Source organism: Macrosteles quadrilineatus, unplaced genomic scaffold (assembly GCF_028750875.1).
Source record: "Macrosteles quadrilineatus isolate MER2022 unplaced genomic scaffold, UCM_ALF_1.0 Scaffold_1__1_contigs__length_201487025, whole genome shotgun sequence".
Lineage (NCBI taxonomy): Eukaryota > Metazoa > Arthropoda > Insecta > Hemiptera > Cicadellidae > Macrosteles > Macrosteles quadrilineatus.
The window spans coordinates 147,171,813-147,187,986 of NW_026542594.1; the positions used below are offsets into that span (position 1 = coordinate 147,171,813).

At 36.1% G+C, this 16,174-nt stretch overlaps 1 protein-coding gene across 3 annotated transcripts in view; it reads left to right on the plus strand.

Annotated features, from left to right (window-relative positions):
* LOC128986860 (2-oxoadipate dehydrogenase complex component E1) overlaps window positions 1-16,174 on the plus strand; it is a 62,136-nt gene that overhangs the window by 37,951 nt on the left and 8,011 nt on the right. For all 3 annotated transcript variants that reach the window (XM_054407436.1, XM_054407444.1, XM_054407452.1), the window contains 7 exons: window positions 1,327-1,548; window positions 6,163-6,320; window positions 10,277-10,412; window positions 11,533-11,664; window positions 12,753-12,873; window positions 13,955-14,094; window positions 15,445-15,601. In XM_054407436.1, coding sequence (XP_054263411.1) covers window positions 1,327-1,548; window positions 6,163-6,320; window positions 10,277-10,412; window positions 11,533-11,664; window positions 12,753-12,873; window positions 13,955-14,094; window positions 15,445-15,601 — 1,066 coding nt within the window. The remainder of the gene's footprint in view (window positions 1-1,326; window positions 1,549-6,162; window positions 6,321-10,276; window positions 10,413-11,532; window positions 11,665-12,752; window positions 12,874-13,954; window positions 14,095-15,444; window positions 15,602-16,174) is intronic.

Sequence of the window (16,174 nt, forward strand, 5' to 3'; positions counted from 1 at the left end):
ATGTTAGTACTGTTTATTTACCAATAATTAAAGAAGAACTAGAACAGCTGAGAGACAAGGCCAAGGATGTCAAAGGCTTATCTACAATAACCAGTACGTCCACCAACCCCCCTGCCCTCCCCCCCTCTACTGGAACAGCTGCTCCGGCAGTCGTGGTTAGGCGTTCGGCTCGTGTACGCGAGAGAAACAAAGTTTTAATTCCCTGAGGAAGCGGGACGTTATCTTGGTCCCGCGAAACGTCGGAGTAAATTAATCCAAGGACGATTTTTATGTGCGTGTATGTGTGTTTGTGTCTTCGTTGTGTTACATTTGACGAGTCCTGGATTAACAAATTAAGGTGAGTGAAGCCCACAAGCTGATCAATACAGTATAAGGATGGTTTACCCCACTTATCAATTACAACTTGTATTAGCGAATTTCCAATATAATAAGGGAATAAGCTATTACCGTAGTACTCATGGCAAGACCTGGACTCGGGACCGATTTACTTTTTCGTTTTGAGGTCCCTAGAGGCCAAAAACACCATCCGTTCAAATTCATATATATATATATATTTATATATAGGCTATATATGTGTCCGTTAGCATGATAACTCGAGCAAAAATGATCCGATTTTGATGAAATTTGGTATAAACGTGTAAACCTACATTTATTCGAACGAGTTCGCGAACCAGCATGATCGGACTATGGGAACGGGGGTTTATGGGGGGTTTTATGGGGTAAAAATAGGTTTTTCCCATTTTTGACTATAAAAACACTAAATTTCACAATTTCTTTCCAAACCATTTTGTAGAGCTTAAAAAAACAAATAATTTAGTATATTGAAGCGTTATTGTGCGCCTAGGCTAATGGTTACGGAGAAAATTCCAAAAAATTGTAAATTTAAAATTCCCATGTTATTCTTATGGAGAATAATTCAACTGTTGTAGTTTGCTTGTTTATGAACATATTTTGAGAAAATATGTAAAATACATTAATTTCTTACTAAACTATTAACATTTTACAACAAAAAACGCCTTTTTACCCTCCCTATTGCAGCAAACCTAAGTACTCGTTAAACTAATTCTATTTAAATAGGGAAGAAATGTGATATTTTTCAGGAGGCATTTTAGTGTCAATCCAATCAGGCAAATGGAAATTCGCTTAGTCTGCAGGTTTGCTGTGGCGGGGGTATTTTTAACTCTCACATGAAGTAACGTCAAATGTCCAATTAACATTTTCTTTAAATACTGTCAAATTTTCAAGTAAGTTAATTTAAATTTTTAAAAGTACTGTCCTAAGCCTGTGAGACTTAGGTACTGTTTAAAAACATGGATAAATGTGCAGATTCATGGAGACGGAGCCATCGTAGGACAGGGCATCAACCAAGAGACTCTGTTCCTGGGCAAAATCCCTCATTTTGAGGTCGGAGGGAGTGTTCACCTGATAGTCAACAATCAGGTGGCCTTCACCACCCCACCTGAGCGAGGCCGCGGCACGCCGTACTGCTCGGACATCGCCAAGATGATAGCTGCACCTGTGGTCCATGTCAATGGTAACATGCCTCAGGTAAACTATCATCTGTTCAAGCCGGCAACTAGTCATAATTAAGAAAACCACTATCACCATCATTATCATTTTAGCAGTGCTTGTTTCTTGGGTTTGCTAATAGGTAGTCAATAAAATATGTACAACACTTGACATGTATATTTACACTTAACAAGACGGTAAACATGTATAAAAGATGGCTTGTGGTGATGGATATCCATAAGACACCATCAGACAGGTGAATGACAAGAATCTCGTTACAACGTAAACTGACACTAGTGTACCTGCTGCTCGAATTTGAGCAATTGCGAAGTATTACAAATTACAGGCATTATTTTAAAACTAATAACAGTCATAATTTCCGATGACTTTAAAAGAGTTGACTCAAAGATTATAGAAATACTCACGATTTCTTCTACTTGTTGGAAATGCAGCACAGTTTTAATTCTGTTTTCTTTTTAGTATATCAAATCGTCCAGGCTTTCTTGCTTTTTTTCATTGTAATATTTACGCCAATCCAAATTCAAATAGTAAATATTTCATTTCATCCAAGTCAGTAAATGTTTGTAGCACATTTTCTTAAATTGCAACTAAAATATCTACACACAGCAATTAAATTATCCAGCTGATCATAATTTAAACAAATATGTTCTTCCTAAGGATAACATGGGTACTTTAAAAGTAGAGGTGTGCGGATATCCGAAAAATCGGTTCGGTTCGGATACGGATATCCGAACCGAGCCCAAATTTGATATCCAACTTTTTAGGATTGACAACATATTTTGACGGTTTGGACAGAAAACTAAATCTTCATAACCATCATTAGTTTCCCAGGACAAAATTACAGCAATACGTTTGCAACGACCTAACAGCAAACGACAAAGAAGCGGTATGACGTAATACCGATATCTAGTTTAGTCGTTATCGGCTGTTTTGCTTTACGATTAGATTCATCTGGTTCTAACAGACATAAAGCAGAAATGGTCAAGTGAAAGTCAACTCGTGCTTGTCTCCTGATACTAGGGGCGCTGCGTAATAGTTTTTTTTTACAGTACTGTTTTAAAGTAGAAAAATCTAGCCTACTACTGTGCTGTTACTTAAACAATAGATTTAATGTTTCTCCAAAAAAAAAAAAAAAAAAAAAAAACAATAGAAGCAATAGAAAGGCAACACAATAGAAGGGTGGGAGGGGTTGGGCAATGACCTCGAAAGGAGCGCGGGTAGCAACAGTGAGTCGAGTAGGACGGGAGGGAGGAAGGGGTGGGTACAACCTTGAAGCTATATATATATATATATATATATATAGACTTTGCACTACTTCCCTAAACCACAGAACACATATTACTATAACCCAGAATGCCAACCGCATGGTAAAAAGCATTAAGTGATTTGAGAGAGCTTTGGCTGTCAATCGTAGGCAGCGCCACCAGCGTTGCCATGCACTCAGCATAGCAACGCTGGTGGCGCTGCCTACGATTGACAGGCAAAGCTCTCTCAAAACACTTAATGCTTTTTACCATGCGGTTGGCATTCTGGGTTATAGTAGTATGTTTTCTGTGCCTAAACCTGGTGATGGTGAGTGGTATTCCAATCACAGGACAAGATACAACGTTGTTTTTTGGGTATTCATTGCCCGGTTTGACTTTGGATCATCTTATTGTGTAGAAACTTTGAATAATCAAAAATAAAATTAGAACTAACCACGATTATTTAGCATTGATTGTGTATATTAAATGATTATATTAAACATTAGACTGGGACGGGTGGCGTCGTCCTGTAATCCAGCTACTAGGAGGTCACGAATTGTGGATATTTATAGGCATGCACTGTGGATGCGATACTCTCTGGTGTGGATTAACGTCCGCACAAGTGAGTACTACAACTATCCGCAGTACTATCCTGATAATTAGACCAATTCGTATATACCAAGGCGAAAATGGTGTTTGGATTCCACTATAAATTGTAGGTCCCTTAGTTGCCATTAGCTGTATGGGCTATTAATTAACAGCTGTGTCTAAGGAATATGTCGGCCTTAGTCACTAACAAGACTACAAGATCGCGCCACTCATCCTACATTCATCTCCATTCATACTTAGCTTAAAATACCTATTTTGTATGGTCGCCATTTCATCGAAAAGTATTAAAGTATATTAAATGATAGGGACCAGACGAAATATATAAACTTTTGTCATGATTTGAATTTCAACATCAAAATACAATATTGCACAATCATAATATTTTAGGTCATTGACCTTTATTTTGCATCCGGTATTGCTGTTTCAGAAGAGAAGCACGTTGATAAATTATAAATTGATATTCCCTTAGTTAAAAAGAATTATTTTTAAAAACCAATAAAAAAATCATAAAATCTTACATAAAGATAATAACAATAACAGCAATTGTAAAAAGGGTATAAAGATAACAACGTCATTATTCTTTCTCTTAGTTCTTCTATTTCTTGGGTTTCCCTTCATCACGCATTCAACAAAATGCCATGGTTACCCATGTCGTTATCAGCTTTTGTGACATTGCGCACAGCAGAGGGTAAAACTTGACGAAAATCGGTTAATTTTTACATATTATTTAATTACCTATGCACTTTATTGGTCCTGCAATCGGTGCTTTATTAGTATAATAATCGGTCAAATAGGCCGATTTTTGTCAAATTTTACACCAAATTTATTGCAATATCAAGGGTAATATCAATAAAACAATTATTACCAAATATTTTTATTCATTTAAAAGATTGATTTATGGTATTGGGTTCCCAACTTAGTGCAGCCGAGCGGCACTAATGGCGGTGGACAATAGACGGCTTATCAGACCCTCCTCTCCCCAGTGGTCTGGAGAAAGTTTGTAAAAAAACTATTGCACAAGCGTGACTCTACCTTGGGCTGCTTCAACTTTAATTTTGTCAAATGAACTGTGATGTTTCAAAAGCAAAAACAATAATTTGGGACTATACTATACTGCATAACAATAATGGACTGCAATTGTTGAACATCATACAATCCATTTTTATTTTTAACAAACTAAGAGTATGATTCAAATACAATTTTAAAAATTATTTTGGTATTTTGCTTGGGGTAATGAAGTTATATGTAGGCTAGTGTAATTCTCAGTTCATCAAGGTTCTACTGAATTATGTTTGGCAGTGAATAAGTGTAGAATGAAATTTATAAATTTAGGGATACACACCTTTTACAGAGTTATAAAGCCTAATTGCCGTGGACTAATTAACTTGCCGCAGGCATTAGTGATGTTTTGTAAACTTGGTAAACTCGCAGAATGCCACTTAAGCCCAATAATCCGTTCCAAAAACGTAAGGAAATACAATGTGAAAATAAACTTGAGATAGAACTCCTTGTCTTGAGAGAACCAGGAAACAACATAAAACATAACCTCAAGTAAACAAGCTCAAACCTTTGACATCAGTCCTGCTGAGCTAAAGTATTGTGTGAAGATTTTCGGCCGCTAGTGTACTTAATTCAAGCAACCAACTTTTGAAAATAGATGTTGTGAATTGTGATTTTAAAGAGAGAAACTGTGGACGTGGCTAATTTGAAATTCTATAATTCAAAATCATCATTTCAGTTTATTTACACAGCTTTACAGTGTTTTATAGGTTAAAAATACATATGTAGCTTATTATTAAACACGCCGAACTATCCGAATCCGAAAATATCCGAATCCGAACCTCCCAATATCCAAACCGATCCGAACCGAGCCTCAACTATCCGATCCGAAATGAAATTTCACTATCCGCACACCTCTATTTAAAAGCCACTGTGACAGAGCCCAAGGGATTTTTCAAAAATGTAAGGTCAGTTTTCAAATCTACACACCTAGACAAACATACCTATATAATACCTATATAATACGTACCTATATAATATGTGGGGATAAATCTTAAAACATAAAATCTTTATTGTTTACAATGTTTCATGTAGCGTATGAATAATATAGACTAGTAAACACGTTGCTCGAAATCGAGCAATTGCAAAGAAGTAATGTAGTTATTAGCTATTTAAAAACAGATGAAAGTCATCATAATTTCCGATGAGTTTAAAAGACTTTGAATTGAAAAATAAATAACAGCAATTAAATTATACAGCTGATGAAAATATAAACAATTATTTTCTCCAAAAGGATAACATGGGAACTTTAAAAGCCACTGGGGCAGAGCCCAAGAGACGTTTTCAAAAATGTAAGGTCAGTTTGCAAATCTACGTGACATGCTCTTTCCAATGAGATGTCAATGGATAAAATCGGTTAAGAAATGGCGGAGGAGTTCAATCGACAAAGTTTCATGTAGGTAGCGTATTAATTATATCGATTTCTCTTAAATTAGGACAGATTTTCCAACCGTCACAACCGCTCTCTTGTTCACTGCTATTTAAAAATCTTTAAATTTTTGAACCCAACGTTCAGCTTTACTTGTGTATCTTATTATGTATGGCTCCAAATCAATACGCCATCATCAAAAATAAGGCAATTAAGTCTGTTCTCATCACTGCTGCTATGATCTGTTTACTTACTTCATAATAAAAAAGCTGACTATGCAACTAAAAGTTTGTTTAGTTAAAATTGTCATGGAATGGGGTTTACTATACGTAAACATTTTAATTTTTTTAGGATGTCATCAGAGCCACACAGCTGGTTACAGAATACCAACGCAAGTTTCGAAAGGATGTGTTTCTCGATCTCAACTGTTACCGTCTCAGAGGTCACAATGAACTGGACGACCCAACATTCACCAATCCAAAGCTTTATGAAGTCATTAGAAACCAAAGGTATGTTACAGTAGTGTATCCTCAATTGTTTGGTACAAGACGTTCACTTTCTATAAAATAAGCTGCAGAGTTTTTTTGCATGTTCGAAGTCAATCATTTGTAGGTGATGCAAAAGACTATATTCAATATACCATGTTGAATTGAACAACTCAATCAACATTTTGGGGTTAAACACTATCAAAGACATCATTACTAGATGCCCTCTTAACCAGGAAACTTGGGACCAAACCAGTTGGATTACGATTAGTCTAGTTGAATTATAAGTCTTAAATGCTTTGACTAAAGTTTCTATTGACAACATGTGTTTATTCAGACTCATTCCATCTTTTACATAGTGATCTTGATTTGAAATAAATATCAAATAAATAGATCATCGATAACAAAGGTTAAATAAATATTTAAAATACCCCCACCACAGCAAACCTGCAGACTAAGCAAATTTCCTACTTGAAGCAAATTTCTACCTGGTTGGATTTATACTAAAATATTCCCTTCAAATTGTCAGATTTATTTCCTATTTAAATAGCATTAATTTTAGTGAGTAATTAGTTTTGCTGCTACCGTTAAGGTATTAAGGTGGGTTTTTTTATCGAAATGATGATAGCTTAGTATGAAATAAACAAAATTGACAAATTTGATTAAAATTAGTGATGGGCGGATCCAAGAAAATGTCGGTACCGGATCCGGATCCGGATCTTGAAAAATTCGGATCCGGATCTTCGGATCCGGATCCAGATTCACACTGTCATAAGGGCGGGTTAAAAAAAACGTAATTAACAGAATGCCAATTTAAATCATACTTTTATTATTTTTTATCACGAAGCATCGGGTGAGATTAAAATACTAACGGGATATTTTTGAGACAAAATTATAGGCCGTTAGCTTATCATCCAGGTACAAAACTAAAAACTAGAGGTGTGAAGATATCCGAAAAATCGGGTCGGATTCAGTTCGGAAAGATACATGCCATTGCCATATATGTTATTTATTAAGAGACAAACACTGAAACATGGCCTTGCCATATAAGTTATTTGCACCAGGAGACAAACACTAAGACATGACCTTGCCATATAAGTTATTTGAATTAAGAGACAAACACTGAGACATGGCCTTGCCATATAAGTTATTTGCATCAAAAGACAAACACTGAGTCATAACCTTGCCATATAAGTTATTTGCATCAAGAGACAAATATTGAGTCATGGCCTTGCCATATAAGTTATTTGCATCAAGAGGCTAACACTGAGACATGGCCTTGCCATATAAGTTATTTGCATCAAGAGGCAAACACTGAGACATGGCCTTGCCATACATGTTATTTGCATCTAGATACAAACATCGAGACATGGCCTTACCATATAAGTTGTTTGCATCAAGAGACAAACACTCGGGGAAAAAACGGTCTTGTACATGGATACAGACAGCTTTGTGTTAGTAAAAAAATCGGGGTTGTACAGTGATACAGACAGATTTGTGTTGGTAAAAAATCGGGGTTGTAGAGTGATACATACAGCTTTTTGTGTTAGTAAAAGATCGGTGTTGTAGAGTGATACAGACAGCTTTGTGTTTAGTAAATAAATCGGGGTTGTACAGTGATACAGACAGCTTTGTGTTTAGTAAACAAATCGGGGTTGTACAGTGATACAGACAGCTTTGTGTTAAGTAAACAAATCGGGGTTGTACAGTGATACAGACAGCTTTTTGTGTTAGTAAAAAATCGGGGTTGTACAGTGATACAGACAGCTTTGTGTTAGTAAAAAAATCGGTGTTGTACATTTATACAGACAGCTTTGTGTTGGTAAAAACTCGGGGTTGCACAGTGATACAGTTTTTTGTCTTAGTAAAAAATCGGGGTTGTACAGTGATACAGACAGCTTTGCGTTAGTAAAAAAAATCGGTGTTGTACAGTGATACAGACAGCTTTGTGTTGGTAAAAACTCGGGGTTGCACAGTGATACAGACAGCTTTTTGTCTTAGTAAAAAATCGGGGTTGTACAGTGATACAGACAGCTTTGTGTTAGTTAAAAAATCGGTGTTGTACAGTGATACAGACAGCTTTGTGTTGGTAAAAAATCGGGGTTGTACAGTGATACAGACAGCTTTGTGTTAGTAAAAAAATCGATCCGGAATTTTTGGGATCCGATCAGGTGCCGGTTCTAGCTCGGATCCGGCGGATCCGGTAGTCCGATATCCGGTTCCGACCATCACTAATTAAAATATATCGATAAACAAGCCAACTACAACAGTTTATTTATTCTCCATAAGAAAAAACATGGGTATTTTAAATTTACAATTTTTTTAATTATCTCTGTAACCTTTACGCATACAACAACGCTTCAATATACGAAATTGTTTATTTTTTTAAGCTCAACAAAATGTTGTTCAAAGGTTTATTGCGGACATTTTCCATCACGAATGTAAAAAACAATACACAACGTTTCGGGATCTGGAATCTGATCCCGTCCTCAGGTGAAAAAAACTTAACTAACACATTACAACTAACAATACACAAACACCCAACCTAAGTTGGAATACACTACAGAGGGTAGTAGTGAAAAAGTCATGATACAACATGCAAATAATAACAAATCACAAAACACTATGATCTATAAAAGGTTTAACGTAAAAAACTTAAACAATGGAACACTAATAGCACCGTTCGTAATGACTCCACCAATGAGACTGAAACAACATGGCTGACCAATCGGAAACACGGAGACAACAGAAATGGCTTCCGGTCCCTGGAAAAGTAAAACCAACAAAATGGCGGAGCGATGTACGATGCCACAAGATGGGTGTTAATTCTGTTTATTCCTATCACGAGTTTTACTACGAGTTAACATAATGTGCAAATTTTGAGGAGAACTTGTTATTTCCCTATTTATTGAACAATTAAGTTCCCTATCCTTTAGTTCCTTGTTCAAAATGGGTAGCCAAAGTGGCCTGATTTCAACCGATGACTGACTTATTGGTTGGTCTGCTAATTTAATATATGAGGCTTCAATGAGTTTACGTTTGAAAAAATGAGGTTCCTTTTGGAAAATTTTTGCCTCTTCAAAAATCTTACGATGATTTTCAGACCAGCAATGATGAGCGATCTTAGATTTTTCCACTAAACCTTTTTTGGTGTTTTCTCTGTGTTCTTTGATTCTAATGTTCAACGGTCTTTTTGTCTCGCCATAGTAAGGCCTGGAACAATCATTGCAATTTATTCTGTAAACACAGTTTTTAGTATCCTGAGTGTCATTTTTGGGTTTTGTTTTGACGGGACTCTACCTAAGTGTGTTTTGTGTCCTAAACGCTGTTTGCACATTAAATTTCCTAGCAACCCTTCTGATTTTTTCCGACAGACCTGACACATACGGGATTGACATGTGGACGAGCTTTTCCTTGCGATTTTGTAAAAGTTCACGCGTAGCCCTATCTTTCTTGCATTTGTTCCTCAGTATAATGTTGTAAAAATTATTGGTCTATCATAGACACAAGTACCTTTAGAATTACATAACTGTATCTCTTCTAAGATAGTGTTAAGCTCCAAGATAGTGTTGAGGGGCATTGAAAGAATTGAATGTAATATAATTATATTTATTTTTGTCCCTATTTTTGTTTCATTAACAAAGATGTACATGCTCTACTTATGCAGCTCATGTGATGCATTTTTCTTGACAAAATGACCTCTATCATGTAAGTTAAGTTTGCATTTGCCAATAAAATATTACTCATAAGCCTTGAAGGACCGGCTTTGGCTAATGCACCAGCTGATCTTAATCAGTCTCATTTATACTTCAATATTCCTTCACTCATCTTCACCTTATAAAAACACAGCCTGCCATTTTGGTGTGGTATAAATAAATATAAACCTGTATTATAGTAATGGATGTGTCTAAAGGCTGAAAATCACACACTCGAATTGTTTAATATTATATGGCCACTTAATAGTTACATACTTTTCACAGAACTGTGCCTGATCAGTTTGCTGCGATATTGAAGGAAACAGGAGTGCTGAGTGAGGAAGATGAAAACCAAACACTAGACAACTACACTACTTGGCTCAACAATTGTTACAAGCAAGCAGATCAATACTCCCCTCCGGTAAATTAATGAGTATTATTCTGTAAATTTGTGAACAGTCTGAATATCCATTCCAACATTGGAAGGACTTGCATACAAATTTATCAATTTATACCATAAAAGGAAATAGCCCAAAGCTCAAATTTAAGCTGATATATTTTTACATGTTATGTATTTTTATTCTTTTTGGTGTCTAAACATCTCCACTTGGGAGAATAATTCAATAATCATCACCAGCGGTCGTGGGGAGATCATCTTTGCCTTCTGGGATCACTGCAAAATCCAAAATATCTTCCTCAATTACGGAAACATCATCACTGTCTTTTGTGGTCACGGAAGAATCATGAACATCTCCCTCTGCTGTGTGGACATCATCATTGTCGTCTTCCGCTGTCATAGAAACGTGATTGTGGTCTTCCGCGATCGCTTCAAAACCACGAAAATCTTCTGCGGCCGTGTAGATATCATACTTTGACTCCCGCGGTCACGGAAAAATCATTTTTGTCGTCCTCTATCGCGGCAAAATCATGAACATCTCCCGGGCTCTTAAGATATCATCATAAACTTCCGCGATTACAGAATTCGTCATCGTCGTCTTGTGTGATCAGTGCAAAATCATTTAACATTTCCCGCAGCTGTAAAGACGTAATTTATGTCTCCCGTGGTCACGAAAACGTCGTCGACTGCGATTGCGGGAAAATCATAAATAACCCCCCGCGGCCGTGTAGACGTCATCATCATATTCCACAATCGTGGCCATGTAGACGTCATCGGTGACTTCCGACTCCCGTGTCTTGGAACCGTCATCGTCTTCCACTCGTCACTTGACCACAGTATTCAAGATTAGGTCGCAATCACAGAAGGTTTGCATTTGGTGCAAGACCGCAGAAGGTGTGCATGATTTTTCCGTCATTGTGAAAAACGAGGATAAGAAAACGACCGCGAGAGACTTTTTGGACTTTGCTGCGATTACGGCTTCTGTCTTCTGCCTTCTTTAACATGAATTCTTATGATTTTGGCCTACTGTGGTTTTAGGTCTTTAAAAATATTTTGTTCTGTAAGCAGTTAGAATAAATGTAGTTTGGATAGTTGTAGTTCTCACACATTTGGGAAGAGTAAATATGTCCTATTGTTGTGGCAGGAGAGTTACTTCAAGTTGCAGTGGAGAGGGTTCACACAAGCCCCAGCTGCCATCACAGTGTGGGACACTGGCTGTGACATCAACCTTCTCCGCTACGTAGCCACCCAGTCCGTCACCTTCCCAGAACATTTTGTGAGTAAATCACCGACGCAAACGTAGTTTAGTTTCTACAATTACTAGGTGATTGCCATCTCTATAAATTATCATTTAAAGACTTTAACCGCTAAAAAGCATGTATTACCAACAATTTGCTCCACAAGCATGTACAATTGTGCATAAAACTTTAAAATTATGATGGCATGTCTACCCAGCCAATGGTGTCCTGATTATTAGCCGATCTGCTACTGTAAGTATAATGATTAAGCTTCAGGTATCATATTTTTTTGTTTGATTACTCAATTTTATTTTTACTGTTTCATGCAAACTCAAATCAGGCCATATTTCAGTTCCGGTAAGCGTTAGGATAGTTGATTTATTTTCAGGAATGTATTTAATTTTTAGTGATTATAAACTTATGTGAACTGCCTTATTTATAGGTAAATTCCACACTTAATATCCCAGCATTGACTTAAGGATTTGTATGCAGTACTTTTTAATATGTTCAGCAAATAAAATAACAACACACTCATTGTTACTAATAATAAACTGATAAAAACATTTCAACCGACAAGGAAGCAGTATTCAAAAAACCTGTAACGTGCATATAATAGTTTTAATCTGGATCTAAGTGTAAAGCTGTGAGTGGAAACTCTGAAATCTTCCTGTTCATCATCAAATTGAAGATCCAGTCATCTGCAGTTATGCTTCAAGCATGAAAAACAACTGAAGCTCCTTTTCACAAATATCAGCCTTTGAACCACATTCAAACAGTAAAACTTTGGTGTATATACTTACATTTATGCAATACAAAATATTACTATTGCACAACTAGTATAACTCAAAAGTTGTCACCTTCAGACTAGACCCAGTACAAGATGTCCTGTTCTCATCACTGTACACAGACACCTTGCTGACAACATTCAAATAAAGGGACAAAACTTTCAAAGACGACCACTGGGTTAGTCTAAACTAGTTCCCCTATAGTCCAGTTTTAATTCCATACATACAGATAAACATAATAAATATTTTAGCATAACTAAATCAACTACGTAAAACAATGATACTTGATTCTTATTTTGTATTTTCCTTATTGAACTAATAATTTATTGCAAACTTTACAGAAAGTGCACCCCACACTGCTGAAGAATCATGTCAATGGCAGGCTGAATAGAATCAGTGAAGGACATGATATAGACTGGAGTACAGCTGAAGCTATGGCATGGGGCAGTTTGCTTTATGAAGGTAATAATGACCTTTGGTTCTATGTCACTGTTAGGCTAAAGGAGTACAATTAGGACAAGATGAGTGAATAATATAAAATTGTCTGGGCATTACAGAATAAAGTGTTTAAGATGTTTTTTTTTTACAATACAGTAGAACCTCGATTATCCGTCGTAATGGGGGGGAAGGGAGGCCACGAATAACTGAAAACCACGGTTCATCCAACACGCCATAAACATGTATTACAAACCCATAAAAAAGACTAACACAATATAAATGGACGTTAATGTGATGATTAATTTGCATTTTACATCAAAATACAATTAGTATTGCACAATCATGATATGTTAAGTCATTAACCTTGGTTCAGTAATAAAAACTGTTATGTTTAAACCTGCTTACTAAAACAAAACAAAAATTGCTAATCATTGTACAAAGAGAGCACGAGTGAAAGAAAGTTGAAGTTGATCCGCCCCCAGTTAATCGAGGTTCTACTGTACTATCTTTGAAAAAGTACGCCAATGGGTTATAAAGAATTTATAAAGACTGTACTTTTGTTAATAGGCATAGGCAAATTTTATACTTAATATTCCTGCACAGTGTCCTTATTATTTGAAGAATTATTATTTTGTTTAAATAAGCCTCAGGTTGATTATTGGAACTTTGAACTATCATATCAAAGAAGTTTATTCTTTTTTTAGCGAATTTCCCATATGGGGAATTTAAGCTATTACCGTATATCTCATGGTGATACCTGGACTCAGAACCGATTTTTAGTTTGGTTTGATGTCCCCAGAGTCTATAAACATCATCCGTTGAAGTTCATGTATATATATGTTAATTTTAAAAATAAACCTCATTTATTCTTAGAGAAATAGATGAATTGTTATGAATTTGCTTGTTTATAGATTTATTTTGATCAAATTTGGTCAATTGATTTATTTCATACTAAGCTGTTAGCACTGAAAAATATTCACACATTTTTTAAGAAATATTTTAGTGAAAATCCAATCAGGCAAATGGAAATTCGCTAGTCTGCAGGTTTGCTGCGAAGGAATATGGTTTGATCGAATAGTGATGCACTAATTGTTTATATCCCCAGGTTACAATGTGCGTATCAGTGGGCAGGATGTTGGTAGAGGCACCTTCTCCCACAGACATGCTATGCTTGTAGACCAGGACACCAATGACCTGCATATTCCTCTCAATCACTTAGCTGAGGGTCAAGCCACTTTCCTTGAGGTAACATGTACTCTTCAAGCATCAATCACTTAAACACATTTATATCTAATGTACGGAATTGAAAAATCAAATTACAAATTAAAATTTGAATCACTACCACAACCAAGACCTCCTGACAATACTCCAGGTATCCTTAGTTACAAGATGTGTCCGAGGAGACTGATTGGGATCGGCTGTTTTCCTTTTACTATTCCTTGATCAAAATGAGCATGGTACCGCAATATTGAAGAATATGAAGGAGGTGGTATTTGATCACAGTAAAATATTGTTTACTGTACTAAAAAGTATCTATTCGTTTTACAACAACCTAATTTTTATAAATTCAACTAGCTGACCCGGCGAACTTCGTATCGCCTAAGTTATAGGTTTCCCCTAAGACAGACCGATGGAAAGAAAGTACCGTTACGTTTAATTTTCAAGATGATCTCGTTCGCATCGCTCAATCACGTCCTGGTTGAAGTTCGTTCGCTACGCTCACTCACCTTTGGGTTGGAGCTTGTTCGCTACGCTCACTCACCTTTAGGTTGGAGCTCGTTCGCTGCGTTCACTTGCCTTCAGGTTAGCTCGTTCGCTACGCTAACTCGCCTCCAGGTTGAAGTTCGTTCGCTACGCTCACTCACCTTTGGGGTGGAGCTCGTTCGCTACGCTCACTCACCTTTAGGTTGGAGCTCGTTCGCTGCGCTCACTTGCCTTCAGGTTAGCTCGTTCGCTACGCTAACTCGCCTCCAGGTTGAAGTTCGTTCGCTACGCTCACTCACCTTTTGGTTGCAAATTAGCTGTTGTCATAAATGTAAAAGAAATAATAGTGCTGCACCCTGTTGGTAATCCTTGTAACTTTAATGCTATTGAACATCATAGAACAGAACCAACTTGTTTAATTGAAACAGCTGTTAAGATTCATTAATTCCATTTCTCATAAGGTTAACATGGGAAACTCCAGAGCCACTGGGGCGGAGCCCTTTTAAGAATTTTGAAACGGGAAACAGTTTACGTCCGATTCGCATACCTACAGAATTTACACACCAAATTTCATAACGATCGGTGAAGTCGTTCCGGAGGAGTTTGCAGACAAACACTGTGACACGAGAATTTTATATATTAGATTGACTAAATTGAAAATCCATAAAATTATAAACTAGTGCCAAAAAACCTTATGTAAATCCTATGCATTGAAGCCCATAAAATAAAAAAATAGTTATCTCTGTCCCAGCTTTTACCATAAAGACTATAGTGATAGCCACTTTCTCTTAAGCAAATTCGCTAAAACAAACATTTTAAGGATTACAATGATGTTTTTTAAATACTTAAATGTTCTGATACTTTCATTACAAACATTTGTATTGTTTCTAGATTGCCAACAGTCATCTATCAGAGGAAGCTGTTCTTGGATTTGAATACGGAATGAGTTTGGAAAGTCCGAAACATTTGTTCATATGGGAAGCACAGTTTGGAGACTTTTTTAACGGAGCTCAGATTCAGATAGATACGTTTATTTCTTCTGGAGAAAGTTAGTAGTATTTGAAGTTACAGAATTAATCTAACCAAAAACAATTTGGATACATTGAAAATGGAATGACTCGTACAGAGTTGGGAATATAAACCGAATCATTTTAGGTAGTACATACATTTTTCAGTTCAACCTATTTGTTGATTCTAACTTCAAACAGATTTTAGTTAGGTATACTACTAGAGGTAGAGTTCATTTATGGATTTTTTAAGTTCTGTTCAGGACTTTTTTACTGATAATTGAACCTGGATAATATATAGTAACTATATTTAAGAGATTAAAGATGTGGATGAAAGTGACCGTTCTGTAATTGGGATCTTAAAATGCATCCTGTTTAGTTTCCCCTCTAAAAATTTTACGAACCACAACCATAACAAATTTTACCTCTATAAAGCAAGAACTGCCCGTATTTTTTGACACCATTGTATTTCTTTAATAAATCACAATTAAGTTCAAATAAAACAATAATCACAAATTAATAAAATAAAAGAATTGTTTAATGTTTATATTCTCTATATTAGAATTTTTGACTTAACAAAATTAACTGAATAACTCCCTCTAATTTAAACAAAT